Source organism: Oreochromis niloticus, linkage group LG4 (genome assembly GCF_001858045.2).
Source record: "Oreochromis niloticus isolate F11D_XX linkage group LG4, O_niloticus_UMD_NMBU, whole genome shotgun sequence".
Taxonomy (NCBI): domain Eukaryota; kingdom Metazoa; phylum Chordata; class Actinopteri; order Cichliformes; family Cichlidae; genus Oreochromis; species Oreochromis niloticus.
The window spans coordinates 3,467,519-3,488,088 of NC_031969.2; the positions used below are offsets into that span (position 1 = coordinate 3,467,519).

Consider the following 20,570-nt stretch of genomic DNA (forward strand, 5'->3'; position numbering starts at 1 on the left):
TAGCCCCTTACCCTAACCCTAACCATAACTCAATTGTAACCCTGACAGTAAAACCACATTTTGAGTCTGAAAAATGCCTTCAACCCTGTGGGGACCTGGATTTTAGTTGGGTGCCCACCAGTATTCAGATTTTGGTCCCCACCAAGATAATAAGAACCCGTATATATACACACACACACACGCACACTCTAACATTTGATTAAGTGTCCCTTAGTAAGTTGTTGCACTTGTGGCTTGTTTTCCAGTAAGTCCACCAATGTTTCAATATGATTGAGGACACGGCATTGGGAAGGCTATTCACACACACATTTATCTTCCATGTCTCTAAGCAACCCAGCTTCAGTATCCACAAAAAGCTGAAAGTTGTTTTTCACTGTCTTAACTAATAATTGTCAAAAGTCAAAGCCAGTCATTTAGTGGTCATTAGAATGTATTCTGAATTTGGCTCCTTGATGATGATAAATCTCATAAATCATGACACACTGCTCTCCCTTTCATAAATTCCCTTTATAGGTTAAAAGTATCTGTACCTGTATTTGTATCGCCGATACTGGTCCTGTTTTTATTTGGTATCAGATCAATACCGAAATTTACAGTATTGTACAGTGCTACTAACAACACACACGAGGCAGGAAAATATCAAAATAAAACAGGAAACGCACACTGGGACCCAGCTTGAGAACACAAGCTTGCCACAGGCACTGGCGATAAACAGACATGGAAACAAGACAGAAATAGCAAACACAAAGTCAAGAGAAATACTATTTACTAAACATAGGACATGGAACACATAGGAGGTATGATAACATAAACCTAAACACAAAATAACAAAACTAAGGCCAGAAAATACAAGCACTAAGCGGATATGAGCTATAAAAACCAAAATCTGGAACACAAACGTAACCTTAGAGTATTAAATAAATCCGAATTAAAAAAAACAGGACCATGTTTTCTGTGTTAATACACTATTACAAAACTGCATTTATCACTGGCATTTTTGCAATGACTAACAAAGTGCTTAATTTAAAATAGGTTCTTTGTTGTGTGAACAAACCCTGATGAATCAGTTTAGTTCGGTTGTCTTTTTGAAATGAATCATTAGTCAGTGTCAGATGGCTTAACAAACAAAACCTGCCTCTAAAAATATTCAGGTATAAGGCCTGGACTGAAAATGAGTAAAAAAGAAGCCAGTGTTCAAGAAAAAACTTAAAATATCTTCAGAAAGCCGAGAGAGTTTAAAAAATGACAAGAAATTTTGGTTCCTGGGAAGCAAATATAAAGAAAGTAAGGGCTGGTCAAGACTTTTGCACAATAATACATATATATTTAATACTTAAATGTCAAGTCAGTACTAGTGCTGGGCGATATGACCAGGGGCGGATCTAGAAGGGTGGCATGGGGTGGCAAGTGCCACCCTAAAATGATCCCTTGCCACCCCAAGTGCCACTCCAGTTTTGCATATGACAGTGTTGTTTATTAAAATAAGATAGCATTAACAGTTTGAGCGTAGTTACAGTCAACAGTGAATATAAATGCTAAAACTGAATATATTGCATAGTGTTCCCCCCCTCCACCATTAACAAATGGTTCAGCCCATAGCAGGACCGGCTTTTTTCTTGTTTTCAGTAGCAAGCGATGCTTATGATTGTGCCAGAGCACATTTTGAACAACACCATGGGAATTTCAGATTTTACACAGGTGGGTGGATGTTACACTCTGAAAATGGAATGAAGGTGAGTGTTATTAACCCTCTGTGGTCCACAGACACGCTGCACCTCCAAATCACATGACTGATGTAAGCTGACATAGCAACAAGCTGCAGCCACACTGAGTCTCTATTTCAGCCCACATTGAAAGTTCGGACTTCAAAGTTTTTAGATTTTAATTACAGGCCAGTAAATCCAGAGTTATGATAATATATATAAGCCATGCTTTTTTCTAAATACTGTCGTCACGTTTTTTATGTGTGTGTGTGTGTGTTTTAAGCGTTTTCTAAAGACAGCGCGACAACAGTAAAGAAAGAAAAAAAGCCACCTCTTTCCTATCGGTGGAAAAATGCACCATGTCGACCAATTAAAAAAAAAGTCAACACGTGGGATTTGGTTGTTTAGGAAGAGGGGAAAGTTTTGGGAGCGACAGTAACGGCAGCGAGACAGAGCGAGTGAGTGAGAGAGAGAATTTTTAGATGTGGGAGATTTGTGATGTTTAGTGTGGAGTGTATACTTAGTGTGTTGTGTTGTCTTGTGTAGTTGTTCTGTTGTGTAGTCGTTTTGTTTTGTGTGTCAGTGAGGGCACTAATGAATGTCACAAAGGCACATTTGCAACGTAAACACTAGGGGTGCAACGATACTCGTATCGATATTGAACCGTTCGACACAGTGCTTTCGGTTCGGTATGCATGTGTATCAAACAATACAACATTTTTAATTTATTTTATCAACTTTTCTTCTGACGATGCTGTCTGTGTTGAGAGCTCAGTGGATCTGCGTTCGACTACTCCGCCTAGGCTGCACTGTCGAGCGCAGATCCACTGAGCCCAGCGCAAGCTAGCAAGACAGAAGCTAAGCTCGTTGCAACATGGCAAATTGAACCTCCCCCACCCTAATTCAGATCTGAGTTTGGAACTATTTTGGTCTTCATGTGAAGTATGATGCTGAAGGTAAGCGTGTCATGGACAAAAGTAAAACAGTATGTCGGATGTGCCACGCAATGCTCAATTACATGGGTGGGAACTACTGCGTTAGCGCAGTTAGCTCGTTAACGTGTTGACGCCGTCCAGCCCCACCCACGGGTCAATCCGCAGTAGCTCGTTAACGGAGATTTGCCGTGTTGTGGTGTTAACGTCATTTCAGATTAACGCTGACAGCACTAGTGGGAACACAACAAATATGACTGCACATTTATGCCGACATCATCCTAGTTAAAAGACAAGTGGAAGCAGACAAAAACAACAAGCACGCATGCTACAAACTTTACCCGAGTCATTTAGACAGCCGTTAGCACGTGATTCTCCTTATGGGGACCTGATATGTTTAATATGCTGCTGAGAATATACCCCAGAAGAAGCGTATAGTATAGCTTTTATTTTGGAAAGAGCCATTTCTCAGTAATAAACTCTCTTTTCCAAAGATGAGGGATTTCTCGATCAGATAGATTTAGACAAACAGATCTATCTGATCGAGAAATCACTCATCTTTGGAAAAGAGAGTTTATTAGAGAAATGGCTCTTGGATGTATAGCAACTAGAAATGCTCCCACAAATGGCACTACAGCATGTAAAATGTAAAGATAAGCTCTGGTGGACTTGGTTCTATGGTAGGTCTTAAAGGGTTAAATAGCCTGTGGCAAATATATTAGTGTTGTCTTCTCACTATACATACTCTTAACTTTATGCAAGAGAAAATAAAGTATAAAAAAAATGATATTTTTCGCAAAGAAACTCCGTCTTGTGGTTTTGCAACATGGTGCTGCTTTACGTGCACCTGGATTTGCGACATGCTTTATGGTAACTCAAAACAAAGACTGCACCCTCTCCACTCGCTGTTTACAGACTGCATACTTTCCAGATGACCACAGGTCAGGTGGTATATCGTGATATATATCGTTATCGTGATATAAAATAATTCATATCGTGATAAATATTTTTTCCATATCGCCCAGCACTAGTCAGTACAATTGTTGCTGGTTTCACTGGTTGAGGTGAAGTTACTGTATAGACTTATTAAAATGCCACAAATTAGACCAAAACATTAGCACACAAGTAATGAAACTGTGTACCTGATGAAGGTGTTGCTAATGATGTGCAGGTGTCATCAGTGTCTTTTATTGAAACATGAACAGGAATTCATCAAATTACAAAAAGGACCTAAAAGTGATGCTTTAATGCAAAGAAGTCTGGTAACTGAATCAGGGTCAGCTACTATTAACATGCAGTGACTTTGCAATACAGGAAAGTTGAAGGTTTCTCAGAAGAGTCAGAGAAGTCATTTATGAAGGTCGGATACTTTGCAGCCTCAGTATAGACACCAGGGTGGTTGGCGAGGCCACAACTGCCAGGACTCCCATGACTCACCTGCACAAATTTCCCCCCTTTACGACACACCAGGGGACCACCATAGTTTCCCTGTAGAAATAAAATGCACAACACTAGTGTGGCCATTTTGTTCCCGTTTAGATCTCATTTAAAATAGCAGATTCAATTATACACTATAAAGTAACTAATAACTACAGCTGTCAAGTGAATTCAGCTGAGTGAAAGTTAAGTACTTCATGTGTGATAAATCAAGTGTTTTCAAAGGTATAATCATCTATTTAATTCAATGCAAAAAAAGAGGGAAAAAAATCACATTAAAAAAAACTCACTTTGCAGGCATCCCTTCCCTTGCTGTTGGCACCACAAAGTGTATTACAGGCTATTTGAGGATACGTCTTCTTACAGGTACTCCGAGGCATGATGGAAATCCTCAGCTGCTGAAGGGTTTCTGGATCGGGCAGTGGAACTGCATGGACACAGGAAAAGTATGGAAGTGACGGTTTGGAGCTAAATCAGTTTTATTTGAAAAAGTGATTTGAAATCGAAATATTACATTTTGGTGTTTAACAAATTAAAAAATGTCTTTCAAAAAGTAAATGAAAATTTTTATATTGAATTAATTATTTGTTTTCATGCAAATCTTTTTTATTTTTACAGTTTCACTTTTTTTTTTGCTTCGAATTATTTCTTTATTTTATTACAAGTCAAAAGTTATAGATGCACTAAGGGGGGGGGATTCAAATTTGAAAATAATATACAGAATTTGAGGCCGAATCTTCGATTCCTCTACAGAGTTTATAACGCAGCCCAGCCCAGCCAATCAGAAAACAATATTCTCTGTTGCTGGGGTAAAACTGGAGCTGTCAATCATTTGTATATACCCCGCCCCTCCCCTTGGTACACGCCCACAACACAAAATCAGGCTCAAAAGTCTGAAACTGAAAAAGAAAGAAAAAACAAGTGAAAAACAAAAACTTTAAAATGTTTTTTTTTAAACCCAAAAGATTTCTGTGTAAACGAATAATTTATTCCAAATAAAATAATTCATTTGTTTTTTATACACACTTTATTCAATATAAACATTTGGAATTTCATTTTCAAATCACTTTTCAAATTAATACAACTTTTGACATTGATTTAGCTCCTCAGTGACAGAGAAGGTGATGTTTCTTATCTGTAAAGTACTTTAGTATGCCAAGTTTATTCCCACTTTATAAACATCGGTTTTATTGGTGACAGTATGGATATTTACAATGGAGTACAATGTGAGCCTGCCTTGATACAGCATGTATATTTTAAAGCCTACTTTCTGTCCTTAACTTACCACCATTTCCCACTTCCCCCCCAGCCAGTCATCCAGCACTCAGATGATGGATTAAAGGTGTCATCGATGTCAGGTAGATCCACTGGTGCAACATCTTTCGAAAAGGCAATCGGGTTCCTCAGCTTGATCAGAGCAATGTCATTTTCGTAGTTGCCGTTGACCACGTCTCAGTATGGGATAAAATCGGTTATAGCCATGTAACGGTGAGCCACCTTTTGCAGCTGATATGCGCCGATAGTAATGAACGATCGATGATGATCAGGCTTGCTGACAAAACAAACACACACATTAACTCTCATGTATTTTGGAATGCTTGTGCTAGTGGGGCTAGGTGCTGTGGGGATAGGTTAATTGGATAATCTAAATTGCCACTAGGTGTGAATGTGCGAGTGAATGTGAGTGTGAATGGTTGTCTGTCTCTGTGTGTTGGCCCTGCGACAGACTGGCGGCCTGTCCAGGGTGTACCCCGCCTCTCGCCCTATGACAGCTGGGATAGGCTCCAGCGCCCCCCGCGACCCTGAAAAGGATAAGCGGAAGGGAATGGATGGATGGATGGATGGTATTTTGGAATGACGAAGCCTTCAACAAAACAACACTACACATGGGTTTTGTGGACACTGGTGCATTCAGCAGTTTAAAGGGCTGCAAATGTTCTTCCATAGTTGGTAGAGACCAAAAGAAAAGGAGCTGCAGTAGAGTAAACATTACATTAATTTGGGCTTGATGCAGTATCTGCTGGTTGTGTAAATATGCAGCTACTCACTAAAAACACAGCTTAAAATGCTGAAATGTGCATGTGGTGTATTTAAATACTGATTGAGGCCTCCAGGTCTGAGAAGTTAGGCCAGTAGGAAGTGTCTTGAAATGATTTTCTCTTTATTGGCCAACAGTAAAGGTCCCTATGAGTAATTATTCCCCTAAAATACTCGCATGTATGACTGTTCTGGAAAATGTTCATAAAAGTAAAGAGACACATTTCTGCAAACGCACACACACTTACTTATCGACACTGTGCAGAAGTCTTTTTTTTTCTCATTTTTTTCTTTCTTTTTTTTCTTCTCTCTTCTCTTTCTGTTTTTTCCCTCTTTAGTAAAAAGGTTGTTCTTAATTAAGCTGGTGCTTTTGTAACAGTGAAGATCTTCAGTGTGCAGAAGTCAGCACCCACTGCTTTGCAATGATGGTGCCGCCGCAGCGCCATTTCACCGTATTCGATCTACTAGATGTCATGTTAAGGTGGACAATCCATGGCCAACTTCCCTTTTGAGCATCCTGTGCATCAGTGATGGAGCTCCTCACTTCATTTCCCAGTAGACCTGAAAAACACAAACAAAATACTGGATGTAAGGTTGAGGCATTTAAGAAAATTAAATCCCATCAAAGTAAGAGCTGTTTGCTATTTTGCTCAGAATGGATGATAAACATTAGCGCATCAGTCTATTGAGCCTGCGCTCTGGAATCTGGGCTCTGGAGTTATGAAATTAAGGTTCAGCATTTTTCTATCTCACCACCACTGTTGTGGAGCATGTTACGGCCTCTGGCCTCAGGTGGCCCCGCCTTCCTCTATAGAAATCAGTGTTCCAGGACTCATGGGGGATTGGCTGGCCCCGGACCTATGCCCGCCTCAACTACATGCAGATCAGAGTGTGCCAGACCACTCACACCATTGGCTGCTGCAGGAGCCTTGAACACGATGGACCAATGACACGGCTGCCTGCATTTACCGGGGAATACAAAAGGCTGGAAGTCCTTCACTCAGTGGCTGCTGCTTAGGACTGAACATGCAGTTTGCCCTCCGTGCCTCCCTCGTCAATCTTTGTTGAACTTGTTCATATTGCTGAACTTTGTTAAACCTTGGTGCATGTTTGATGCTCCTCCCCTGACGCCTAGCAGAGGGGGTTGTAACAGAGCAGTACCAACACAGTTAGCAGAAGTTTGCAGAAAGCCATGGCTGTGATGAAGCACAGTGTAGGAGTATCTCTGCATGGTGAGGGGGGAACAAGTGCAGCTTTATATGCACTGCTGGAGAGATGACTATTATTAGTAACTTCCCGCCCTCTACATCTCAAACCACCCCTGAAAAAATGTACATGCTATTTTCACATACAGTGGAAAAATAACTGAAGACTTTGGTTGAATATTTTTGCAATATGTCAGGAGTTTTAACTCTTTTGTTCGATTTATCTGCACTTAGACCTGGAGTGTGACACATTGCGCGTAAAAAGTTACCTGCTACTGCTGTGTTTAATTTCCACTTAATTTATAATGAACTGGGTGATGATGGAGTTAAAGTGTAAGGCATAAAAGGTTAAACCAGATCAACTACCAGACTGCTTTCACCTATTCTCCAATGAAATTATGTCATATTGATGTTATTCTAAAAAGCGATGTCCGATATTTTTTATGTCTAATATCTTTATTTATATTGTTAAACAGACTGTAGTGAACACGATTCATTAACTTATTTTATATTTTAATATACATAACGTGTTTTGCATGTATTTTTATGATGTCTTATTGTACCTATATTATAATCCGTCTTCTTTTTAGAAGTCTTTTTTTTTTGGTTTACAGAACTGTGATTTTGTATGTGTTACGATCTCTGAAGATGGCATTTTTTTTATGTAGAGACTACTTGACATTATTTGAATTTGAGCAAACTTAATATCTCAGGCGGAACAGGAACGTTCAGAGCTGACATTGTTTCCGCGGGGAGGTTTTAAGTTGAAGCGCCGTCTCTGGTGCTTCTTTGGGGAAGTTGGTGAAAGTTGCCGAGCTGACACTGAGGACCGTAAAAGCAGCTACAGCGCGTTCTTAGTGACAGCTTCCCGCCAGTGTTGCTGGGAGCTCACGAGACTGTTAGAATGAGAGCGGTGTGCTTTTCAGCGGTTTGAGACCAACTCAGTTTCTCTTTCATTTAGCCTGGACTGGTTTGTAAACATGGAGCAGCCAGCCAGTGTCACCTTAGATCCTCTTCAGCGACTTGACGGTAACGGTGAGTGTGTCAGCGGCGGACACGTGTAACTATCAGCATTATTGCTCCGTGAGTCCCTAAAGTTTGCTTTATCCTCTCATTTATAGGTCGTTGCGTACAAATCCGCAACTGGATTGGATTTTGGTGAGTGTCCCGATATTTTCAACAGATCACCGACAAGAAAGATCCCTCTTATTTCATCTAAATATATATTGTGTCGTATCTATAGTAAAAGACGTTGTTCGCTCATAAGCACTTCTTAATATGAATAAAAAGAATTGCTGACTGTGAAAGTGAAGTCCACAGCTTCGTCATCTCTCATTTCTCCCTAAATTTTAATGGAATGTGATAAGAACCTATAGGTAAACGTCACTGTTATGTTAATCACACGCAAAAATGATGCAATGCTTTTAGTTCTTATTTGTAGAGTCCTCCTATCACCATGGATCGCATCTTCCAGCTGTGGGCCCCGCCCCTTTTGTGTTTTCTGTTAAAGCAGCTCTGCGAAATGTTTTAGGACCTCCAGCAAGCCTTCCTAAGACCACATGCAAGGTGGTACACTGAGACTGGCTATTCACAGTGTGTGGAGAGAGTGCAGTCAGGTCTTTGTGTGGAAAAACGACAGACTTGAGTCGGCACTGGAAAGCAAAGATGATAATCAGGACTGAGCATGAGAATAATCAGTAGCCTCTCTTGTACATTTGAGTCTTTGCTTCAGAGCCATCACTTTATCTGAAGCACAGTGTCGTATATCACGTCTCTTCCTCGCCTCCTCACGGCTCAATGCGCACGACAGCGACTCACACATGAGTAAAGGTCTCGAGCATGTACGACAGAAAGGGAGCGAAGGGGAAAATGGAGACAGAAAGGCCAAGGACCGAGTACTCGGACCCCAAGTACTGAGGCCTGCGTACTCACTGCAGAGATCTGAGTTCTGTTTACCATTTGCTGCATTGTCTCTCCCTCGGTCTCTCTCTTTACTTTGTTGCCATCCAACCGTCACTTTCTAGTAAAAACAAAAAGCCACAAATAAGTTACAAAAGAAAAGTTGTCATAGAATTCTGTCACACTGATAATTCACGTTAATAAGTAAACTGGAACACAGATGGAAAGACCAGGGTGGCATAGCAGGTAGTGAAATGAAAAGGCACTTTAGCTGCTACTGGAAAACAAACAAGAAGCAAAGGAGCATAAGCTATAAGAAGATGAAAGCTAGAAAATAATGATGAAGCAAACTGAAAGGATGGACAGGAGGAAGATGGAAGGCAGGTTGGAAAAGGAAGACTTTGAAGAAGCGTGAAAGAACAAAGGTTAACGACATGAAAGCACAAAGACCGTGAAAAAGTCTTATTCATGTGAGTGAATAAGACTTAAGTTGAAACAGTTTTAATATTATTTTAAACAATGTAGCCTTAAAGGAATTTTAAAAACTAAAGTATGAGTAGCTGATAAATGCTTGCTAATGCAAAAGGTTCTAAAGTGCACAATAATGACTGCACGATACTTTGGAGGGTTTTTTGTTAAGAGAGACTTTGCAGACGCTGATGAAGTTGTTATTTTTTGATACATCTCCGTATCTCGTTTTTATCTTTCCACATCTATACAGGCTCCTCGGTTTGTGCAACAACTTTGCTTACGTGGTGATGCTGAGTGCTGCACATGACATTCTCGAGAAACAAGAGACACGAAATGAAACGGCGTCTGTAAGAAAGCAAATGTGTATTTAAATATGCACTGCTCAAACAAATGAAAGGAATACTTGATCATTGCATTCTGGCACAAAGTCTTTAGGGATGTTGATCTGTCCAATCAGGAAACAGAAACTGTTGTAAATGCATTTCACCTGCTTAGGTGCAAATGAAAGAGGCGTAAGGTGCACTGGAGGAGTAACAACAATTATTTCTATGTCACTGCTCATAGTAAGAGAAGGTACCTGCAGTCTATTCAGAGTGCACAGCTCTAACCCAGCAGCAGGACTGTCATGTAAGGAGGAGCGCTGCCAGAGCTCATATACTCATCGTGTCCCAGGCAGAGGATGACTTTGGTTTCCTCTGATTCCATTTCCATTGTTACATCTTTTTTTTTTCACAATAAATTGCAAGATATACTTTACCAGTTAAGATTCTCAAGTTAAAAATCTCATTCATTGAGATCTGATGTGTGATTCAAGTGTTCCCTTTATGTTTTTGAGTAGTGTAGTTTGGCAGTGGCCACGTTTCAAAGTCGTTCTATGTTTAGGGTTAAGTGAACTTCCCACCTGTTTACTTCTATTATTGTTTCCCAGACTTCAGCCTCACTGCACGTGGACTTCCAAGTTGGGAACAGTAGCAACAGTAGCATCTATGACTGCAACCCCGTCTCTACTGCGGTAAATAAAGGTTCACTGCACTGATGCAGTAAAACGTTTGTTGTAAACTTTGTTGTTTGTAAACTTTTGACTGGTTCACAGTTTGTGCTCGTTTAGAAGCGGTGACTTCCTTTTAAATGTTTCTTTTAAAAAAAGACAAACGTCACATCATTAATGAGGTACTGAAACTAGTACATTTAACCAAAGAAGGATAACAGCAGGAAAACTTCCCACGGTAATAATTGGTAAATGGCCTGTTTTTGTTTAGCGCTTTACTTAGTCCCTAAGGACCCCAAAGCGCTTTACACTACATTCAGTCATTCACCCATTCACACACACTATAAGACTAATATGTACATATTAACAGAAGCATATTCAATCAACCAATACAATCCAATATCTGGTATAATAACAGATATACTGTAGATTGTATCTTAGATAGTAAGTTAGGAAATGTGTTCATTAGGCTGTGTGTTTGTAGTCAACAGTATTTAGAGGATAATAAATATTTCTTAAAACTATTGACAGAGTCCAATATTGTCCCCAGCAGTGTAATAATGAAAAGAATGCACTGCAGGACATGTATGAGGCAGCAGTGGTGAGGTGTGTGGTAGGAGTGACAGATGGGTTTAAGCTGGGGGTGGCATCCGCACTCTTTACTCTGAGCCCTTTCTTGATTGTGATTGTGATGTTCAGGCAGGAGTCTCTGTGGACGATGATGTTTGCAGATGATGTAATGATCTGTAGTGAGAGCAGGTGGAACAGAGTGTGGACAGGTGGAGGTAAGCGTGGGAGAGATGAGGACTGAACATCAGTCAGAAAGAGAGAGTGTGAAAATGGAGAAAGTAGATTACGTTTAAATACATGAGATCGGTCATCCAAGACAATGTGCAGTGACAACAGAGAGGAGTGGAGACGAGTGTAAAAGAGGAATAGAGGAAGACCTCAGAGGAGATTGATGGATGATAGTGAAGGAGGGCATAAGGACGCTTGGTGTGACAGAAGAGGACACTAAAAGCTCTATCATTTGTGTCCACAGATGTTCAGTTGTTACATTTTTCTTGGCAGGCTGTGCTGTTAGCTGACATCCTACCAACACTCTTCATCAAAGTGTTTGCTCCCTTCGTGATCCACAAAATGCCTTATGGGTAATTATTACTTTGATTGCTGTTCTTTGTTTGCACTTGCTGTGTTTTTACAGTAACTAACAATCATCACTCACATTATTGGTACGAGCTGATTTCACTGCACTGATAATAAAAAAAAAAAATGTTTCTTTGACAAACTTGCGAATGACAAAAACAGTGACGTCCTTCTTGATTTACAGTAGTGTGTTTGTATCAGTTTCAGGATTTTAGCCCAACTGGCAAAATGAGGTTTGAGGTTGGTTAAAAAAAAAGAGAAAGAAGAAGAAAACAGCAAGAACTTTGTCTTTTTGCATATTATTTCCACTCAATCCCACACTTGGTGCTCTGTTTGTACTGCTGCTAAGCTGCTGTGATGTCTTTTGGCCAAAACGATCTCCATTTGTTTTTGTCTGACTTTAATTTTTTAATGAATATAATATGTTAAATTTTATTAATGAGAGCTTAGCAGTGACCAAACATATGCAACTGGAGCAATAAACAAACCTACTTGTGCCTGGTTTCAGTGGCCCCAGCTGACTAATCAGAGCTCAAAAAGAAAAGAAAAATACAACATTATATGTTTAGTATGTAGTCAGGAAGTCGGTTGTTAACAGACCAAGTACTTCTTGCTGTCTGCATAAAAACATCGCTGCCATGGTGCATTCCAGCTTTCCTGGTTAATTCCTGTTCTTTTATCCCAGTGTTCGAGTGCTGTTCTGTGCCATCATGGCGGCAACGAGTTTCCTTCTGGTGTCCTTCTCCTCAGCTGTGTGGATGAGTATTCTCGGTAAAGCAATCTGTTAATAATTCAGATCTTTTATCATTAGGGTGTCTGATATGGCTCTGATGAGATTTTAGAAGGTGGATTAGATAAAATTTTGAGTTATTTGCTTCAGTTCAATTTCTTCTTATCTACTGTGAGCATCTGTGGTTGTTCTACAGAAGCTTGATAGAGCTTTACTGCTGCTATAAATAATAATTTATCGTACCAGTTCACGCTTCTGTCAAGTCCACCCCTCCAAGACACTCAATGTACCAGCCCCAAACTAAAGGCTGCCACCTTTAAAGCAGTAGTGATACTGGCACAACAGATGTACTGGAGGAACTGGATACCAGATGCAAAGATGGCTCCTGCATCCTAGAAATGTCCTAATACGCTGTAAATGGCCTGTGCAGCAAAATATCATTAGCAGTGGATGGAAATTGTGGGGGTTTTTTAATAGACAACCCTATTTCAGATATTACTGTTAGAATCAAGCAGGCCTTTATGTGAGTAAAGTGAGTCAATAAAGAGCAACTAAATTTGATTCAATTATGAGTAAGTGAGATGTAACCATTGTGACTGCCCACACAGGTCCAGTAAGAAAAATGAGCTCTTTTTATTAAAGTTTGTCCTTTCAAACAAAAGAATGAATTCTTCCACTTCACTCACTCAGATCACGTTCTCTGTCGCTGTGTTTGTAGGAGTGATCTTTGCCAGTATCAGCTCGGGACTGGGAGAGTTGTCCTTCCTCTCTCTAACAGTTTTTTTCAGCAGGTAAACACTCACTCTCCCCTTTGTTTGCAAATTTTGAATTAAGTTGCTGCTTCAGACAGATTCAAACAGAGATCGTCCAGATGACAGAACTTGGGTCTATGCCCAAAGTGTAGGGTAAAGTTTGTGAACAAGGCAGAGTTTAAACTGTGCAGTCTTTGAATTCCTGCATAAAAACAAACTTTTATTTGTATTTTATTTGCTGTGTGGAATCCTGTTGGACTGCAACCCTGCTACAGGGTTGCAAAAAAAAGTTATGAAGGAGTTGTCACTCTGATATTCTTGATATCACACATTTTCCATTAAGTTGGGTAGTTTGGGCGCTTGACTTTAAATGTCAAGATCCACCCTTTTTAACAGTAACTCCAAGTTTCCTTCTAGCAGTGATCCTGCCTACAGCTCAGACTCACAGCAGATAAAGTCCTGGTCAGAAATGAGTTTAAGAAGCTGTGAATGGTCTTCCAACTGTGTTTTTATTTTTACTCTGGAACATTAACGGTGGTTTTCTGCCTGCTTCAGGAGTGTACTGGAAGGCTGGGGCTCAGGCACTGGTGCTGCTGGTCTTATTGGGGCCTTCCTTTACTCAGGCCTCATCCAAGCTGGCCTTTCACCACGGATTACACTGCTTATCATGCTGGTGGTCCCAATCATTATGTTTATAAGGTAAGTGTGCAGGGACAAAGATTCTCTTACAAATCTGGATTTTTGTGTTGTGACTCATCGCTCACTCACATTAGTTAGTTTGTTCTTTGTGCTTTCTTATTTGTGGACAACGCTTCACATATTTTTCTGTGATGCAGCCATTAGTTTTTAACATTTGTAGAGATCAGACAGTTAGTCCATTCATCATTTTTAGAGTTTTGCATGCCACAGTGAGACTAAACAAGGGTCCAGTTAAGCTCCTGTAGGTCTAAGGCAGGGGTCGGCAACCCTGGGCACTCGTGCTACAGCTGGCACGCGAAAGGTTAACTGATGGCACGACATGCAGTGAATCAATCTGAGAAGGTGCATTAAAAATAAATGGCCGGGCCAGCGGTGCACATCGCAAATTAGCTCGCATAGACACATTAGTTGTGCCGCTTCTTAATGACGGTATCTTAGCTAACAACCCCAACTACCAGATTCAACTTGTAATTGGCTAAAAATAACTTAGCCTACCGGTGAGAGGGACGTTGCTAGCAGGCAGTTTTTTCAAGCGATGTTGAAATTTCCACATTCCGACTCTTCAAATGCTTCAGGAGCTGCCCGCTCAGCGCAGCATCAGCACCACGGAAATACACAGATACATCCGTAGACTCGAGACAGAATTCACGATGTGTTTTCGGGACTTTCAGGTGTATGGACCAATGTTTTCTTTTCTGATCAAACCAGAAAGCTTTAATGAGCAGCTGGATTTGTCTCGCATTAACTGGCTGGACACAGAGGACATTGAAATGCAGCTGATTGAAATAAAAACCTCGACTCTGTGGGGGTCAAAGTTTGCAGAACTATGAACGCCGCTGGAATCCACAGCTGTGCGTGTTCATAGAGCTGCATTTTCACCTGCTGGACATCACTACCTGACAAGTTTAACTGTTGTCAGAACATTGCAGAGGCGTTATTGACAGTATTTGGCTCTACATATCTGTGTGAGCAGATTTTCTCTCACACGAAGAGAGTCCTCAGGTAGCCGTCTGAATGCTGGACACTCGGAGACCTGTGTCTCTGAGTGGGAGATCAGAGATCACATTAACATGTGTATCTCTGTATTAACAAACATGCCATATTGGCACAGCTTATTTTTCTTATCATTGTTGTGAGGAGACCATAAATAGCATTTGCATTTTCTGTTGTACAGTTCATTTGCTGTTATGGAGTTCTTGTGTCTTTTTTTTTTGGTTTGAAATAGAGATGGACCGATCCGATATTACTTATCGGTATGGGTCCGATACTGACCTAAATTACTGGATCGGATATCGGAGAGAAATAAAAAATGTAATCCGATCCATTATATATCAAAAAAAAAGCCTCGCTACCAAACCAGCATTTCATATCCGAGGAAGTTATCCCAGAGAGAAGTAAAGCAAGTGTGTAAGTTCATCTCTGAATGTTTGTAAAGCATTCCCACGTTAAGCTTAACAACCGATATATGGAGCGACTGCCTCTTCTCTCTCCCTTCCTCTCCTGCTGCTACTTCAATCATGAAACTGATCAATGATCAGCTGATCGGCTTTTCTGTCGCGAGTCTCGTTTCTTTGTATTTGGCCCACTTCGCACCAGAAAGAGGAAACCAGCGGCTGAACAACAGCAGCACGTTTAAGCTTGATAATCTGTTGTTGGAATTTATTTAACATTACTTTCTACACCAGGATCCTTTTCTACGTAGCTGACGGCTGGTAACTGTGCAGGGGCGGATCTAGCAAAGTTTAACCAGGGGGGCCGATAGGGCATGAACAGGGAAAAGGGGGCACAAAGACATACTTTTCTTTCTTATTCTCATTTAAAATGTCTAGCTTTTAATAAATAATTATCTGAATCTTACACCCAAAGTTTTAATCTGATGTAAAATCTATAGAAGTCCATTACTGTATAAGTCTAATATACCCTAGTAAGCTATACTACTTTTTCCTTTGGGAAGGTACCATCTGTGAATTCTGCAATTCTGTTGATGAAAGATGTTGAATCTATTCAATTATTCTTGAAAAATAATTTATTTCTGTGCATTTTTTTTCACGCTGCATCAAATTAAAGTTGATTACGTCGATTAAGCATCATGAGGTGGAGGGTGGGGGGTGGTTCCCTATTTTTTTTTGCTGGTAGTTTGTAACCCTATTAGTTAGGTTGCTTAATATTTCTGCTAAGTACTCTTTAAAATACCAGAATAGGGAGGATGGTGTAGGTTTAAGTTTATTAGATTGATCAGTGTTGCTGAACTATGAAATATTTTGGGTGCAGTGTATTTTTTACATACAGGTATAACAGAATAGGTTTAGTGTTGTTGTTGTTTATTTAAACTTGAGTATGAACTTATACAAAATGCAGCAAGATATTAAAAAAACTGTTTTATTGATTAAAAAACACACTATATCGGATTCATATCGGTATCGGCCGATATCCAAATTTATGATATCGGTATCGGACATTAAAAAGTGGTATCGTGCCATCTCTAGTTTGAAAATAGCTGATAACTATTCGCTGATAGCTGCCAAAATCTGCGAACAAATATAATTCTAGAAAGTTGTTCTTTATAGTGTGTAACTGTTCATATAGAGCGTTATTAAATTTATTGCTAATGCAATCATATGGCACATTGACTCCTGAGGAAACTTTAGATGGCACTCATCATCAGAAAGGTTGCCGACCCCTGGTCTAAGGTGTAGGTAGCCCAATGCTTTCATCTGTGGAGATGAGGTGGTGGCCATATAATCACTTTAATTGAGCTCAGTTGACTCCAGTTCACTTCAGTCATATGAGACATTGACTGGATGCAGTTTGTATTTCCTGTTGAGACTTTTTCCCTGTAAACTGTGTATAAAAGAGGCTGAAACTTACACATAAAATGATTTTTCTTCTTCTTCATCCCAATAATTTTACCAGCTATTTCTTCCTGCTGGTTTGTCCACCTTCATTACCTCAGTGGAGGACCAAGGAGACTGAGTATGCAGCTTTGGTCTCTGAGGACAGACAGCAACTTCTGGACAGTTCAGACGACGAGGAGCCCGAGAGCTCCACCACAGGTAAATGTCACATTAGAAGGGTGTAGCATGGAATCAGCAATAAACTGAAATGTAAATAAAGTTCAGTGACCAGATCCCGTAAAGACAAACCCTGTTTCATTGGTTGATATATCTACTAACTGAACACTAACACATGAGTTCCTGCAAGTTTCTGAGTCCTCCATGGCATCGGTTTTGTTTTTCCCCAAGAATACATAAACTGCATAAATGTTTTAAGCAACAATTTGCACAAAAAAGGCAGATGTAACAAATATGTGTCAGTTTATCTGTTTGACATGGTGAGAGGAAACGCACTATTCTACATTTTTATTGAAACTGACAAAAGGAGGTCATCACTTAGGGGAAGATGTGTCGTTCAGAAAGAAAACAATAATTCAAAGGTATATGTCTGGATGCATGCTTGAACATCCAGATAAGGAAATCCCAGAATGTTGACTCTGTTCATCCGGACGTGGCCCTTTCAGTGGGAGAAATGTTTCAACATTAGGGGAGAATTCAGCTGATGAAAATGAGCCTGTTTCACCATAACTCAGGGAGGACTCCGGGTCAGGAAATTAAAGGTCTTTAAGACATTCCTGCAGTTGAACTAATCCACATGTATACGTTTATTCAACAGAGAAGACTGATGTAGAATTGGATTTAAAGCACAACATTAGTTTATATTTACCTCAGCTAAGAAGGTAGATGTAATGTTATTAATCTGTCAGTCAGCAGGTTTATAGCCCATATTTGAAATTTTCAAATTGCAAAACAAGGCTAATTTTATTATTTTATCATTTAAAGTATAAACAACAGACCTCTTAAAAGGTCTTTTTTTAATGGATGGATGTGTGCTGGTAGTCCATAGGAGCTATGAGTTTTGCAGGTATGTGTTGTAGCTGTCTATTGTCACTAAGTGCAGTGTCTCGAAAGAGCCAATAATGTGGGCTACTGTGGATTATGTTTGGCCTTCAGTTGGTTCTTTAGCTTAGCCTCTGTTTCACAGAAGAGCCATAATAGACTCTGGTGAAGTGGGGAAGTGAAACTGCCTGAAAACTGTCTGCTGCAGTATTGTTCATGTTTGTCTTGTGTGCTTTTTTTGGTCTTTGATTTTTCTTAATGCCTCTCTGTCTTCAAGGTGAACATGTTGTTTCCTCTTTAACCAATCAGCATTTGACCTTCGCAAAGTGTCACTGTCATTGGCAGAGGTGTAGCGCACATGTGCATGCAGGTTACCTGAGTTTTTGCATGTATCAAATGACATATACCTGCAGGGGCATCAAACATTAGTTTCACTTGCAGAAAGTCGTCCTTCGCACAGCTTCATCCTCACTCTCTTACTGCCTCCATTTTAACTATGCATGTTCCCCTCTCTCTCTCACTTACTGTATGGTAGTTCTTAACAGGTAAGTAAAAGGTGTTTGTGTTTTCCACAACAGATTCCTATAAATATTTTAGAATAAGAACCTAGTTAAGAAATTAAGTGTTTCTATCCAGTGAAGCACCAAAGTGCTTTTAATTTGAAACGCTTACAGGAAAAGCTGAGGTTAAGTCAAGTCAAGTGGCTCTAATGTCATTTCAACCATGTTCGGTGCTACAGTACACAGTGAAGCGAGACAATGTTCTTCCAGGACCATGGTGCAACATATAACAGACAATCAACACAGGACTACATAAAGTGCAAGTGTGCAAAAACTGCAAAAACATTGCAGCACCAGACAGAACAGAATGATACAGACACAACAGTGCTATAGAAATGTGCAACAATGACAGTTGGTTGTGCAAAAGACTCTTGAGCATTGTGCAAAATGTTGCTTGATGCATGGTTGTGTGTATGACATTGTGCAGATAAGTGCTTGAGGTAGTGACGTGTGTGTGTGTGTGTGTGTGTGTGTGTGTGTGTGTGTGTGTGTGTGTGTGCTCTTCTCACTATCCGTTGTAAAGTATTGCGATCTGTGAGTTTATATAATGCAAAGCATCAAAGGTTCAGCTGAAAGACTGATGAACCACAACATCACTGACTGATTATAGCAAACGGACCACATAAGAAAAGTCCATTTATCTTAAGTATTTGAGCTAAATAAATAGCCTAGTTTACTGCAACAGTGCACGCTGTGAATCAATGAACACTTCAAGCTGAGCAAGTTAGCATTAATACACTATTACAAAACTGCATTTATAGGAGCAGATAATTTACTCTAATGTGCTCATTTTTGAGCAACAGTGTAGCCAGTTCACTTCAAACTTGAGGAGGGCTAAGAGCAGTGGATAATGAACTGTTTCCATGAGGGAGCGGGTAATGCACCAACAAAACAAAGACAGTGTTATGACAGGTTTTAGCTGAGACTGCTGTTTCCTGGAATAATTTGACATCTTATTAAGAGAGCAGGGTTAACTGGGAGAGGCTGCTTATGTTATTTAGAGTTTGCAGTATGAAGATGAATTCAATGTGTAAGCTGTGTGATGAACACAAGACGATAACATGTTAATGTGTATCTCCGTCTCTTCACTGCTTCACGCTAAATTCACTTCAGTACTGTTACAATAAAATATCTGTATTATTAATGAGGCCCAGAAATGTGTGTTGCTGAGGAGCTACGCTGCACGCTCACTACTCTCCCGGATTTGAGCAATCCACCGCTGCGCTCGTACTCGTCATGATAACATCTCCCTCTCTCGTTCCAGATGAACTGATGCCTCTAGCAGCTGTCACGACCACATCAGGACAGAATGACTTCAGTGTTAAATTTGATGCAATTTGCAGTTTATTTCTCTGCCAACATGAGTGTCTCATTGCTGCGTCACTCATTTAAATTCTCTCCTCTCATGTCCTCTGAAAAGGAAATATATACACAATAAAACCATCTGTGGAATAACTGTCCAGGCTTTTGGGTTGCTCAGCTGACGCTGGGCCTCTGTAGTAAATCTGGCTCTACATAGTTTGACAATTGACAGTTTTGACCATTCAGATTCTTTCTTGGCTCTTTCATGTGATTGAAAGCTGATACCAAATCTTCTTTTTCCTCAGGACAGAAGAAAGTAGCAGTGCGTTGCTCTGCGCATTCTAGGAGCTTTACATTTATCCATGAGGCCAAATTTTAGCCATAGTAACATACGAGCGCTCACAGGCTCTGCAGTAGCTGTCTCAGTTTCTGACCACCCTTTGGAACACAAATTTGCGTGCTAAGCTAAACGGATCACATGTTCCTCTCTTTTCTCACTCATGTGACTGATACTGATACTCAGTGTATTGGCAATTGCTTCCTATTGCTGCTCAACAGTTTGTATAGTTGTCACCTTTTACAGTGGCCTCAGTGAAAGGCTGCTATGTGCATACGTATCATTTAGTACCCAGAAATAAAATCGGCATAAAGTACAAGCCGTTGATTCACTGATTTGTAATTTCTGACCACGCTATCACAGCTTTCTTTTTGCAAACTGAGGAGAAACTGCAGTGTTTGTTAACACTTAACAAAGACAGAGAACATTAGGCTACTGCCTTCATCTCCCTCTGTGGGACTTCACAGTTTATATGAATG

The 20,570-nt window shown here is 40.2% G+C and overlaps 1 protein-coding gene across 3 annotated transcripts in view; it reads left to right on the forward strand.

Annotated features, from left to right (window-relative positions):
* Positions 1–20,570, forward strand: part of LOC100689844 (battenin) — a 37,292-nt gene that overhangs the window by 12,482 nt on the left and 4,240 nt on the right. Inside the window, exons 1-9 of one of the 3 annotated variants that reach the window (XM_019358322.2) lie at positions 8,062–8,349; positions 8,436–8,472; positions 9,935–10,031; positions 10,613–10,696; positions 11,744–11,823; positions 12,504–12,589; positions 13,267–13,339; positions 13,856–13,999; positions 16,913–17,052. In XM_019358322.2, the coding sequence (XP_019213867.1) occupies positions 8,295–8,349; positions 8,436–8,472; positions 9,935–10,031; positions 10,613–10,696; positions 11,744–11,823; positions 12,504–12,589; positions 13,267–13,339; positions 13,856–13,999; positions 16,913–17,052 (796 nt within the window). In that variant the 5' untranslated portion in view covers positions 8,062–8,294. Of the gene's footprint in view, positions 1–8,061; positions 8,350–8,435; positions 8,473–9,934; positions 10,032–10,612; positions 10,697–11,743; positions 11,824–12,503; positions 12,590–13,266; positions 13,340–13,855; positions 14,000–16,912; positions 17,053–20,570 lie in introns of those variants that run through there. The other 2 variants (XM_019358323.2, XM_025906684.1) reach the window with 2 other exon arrangements.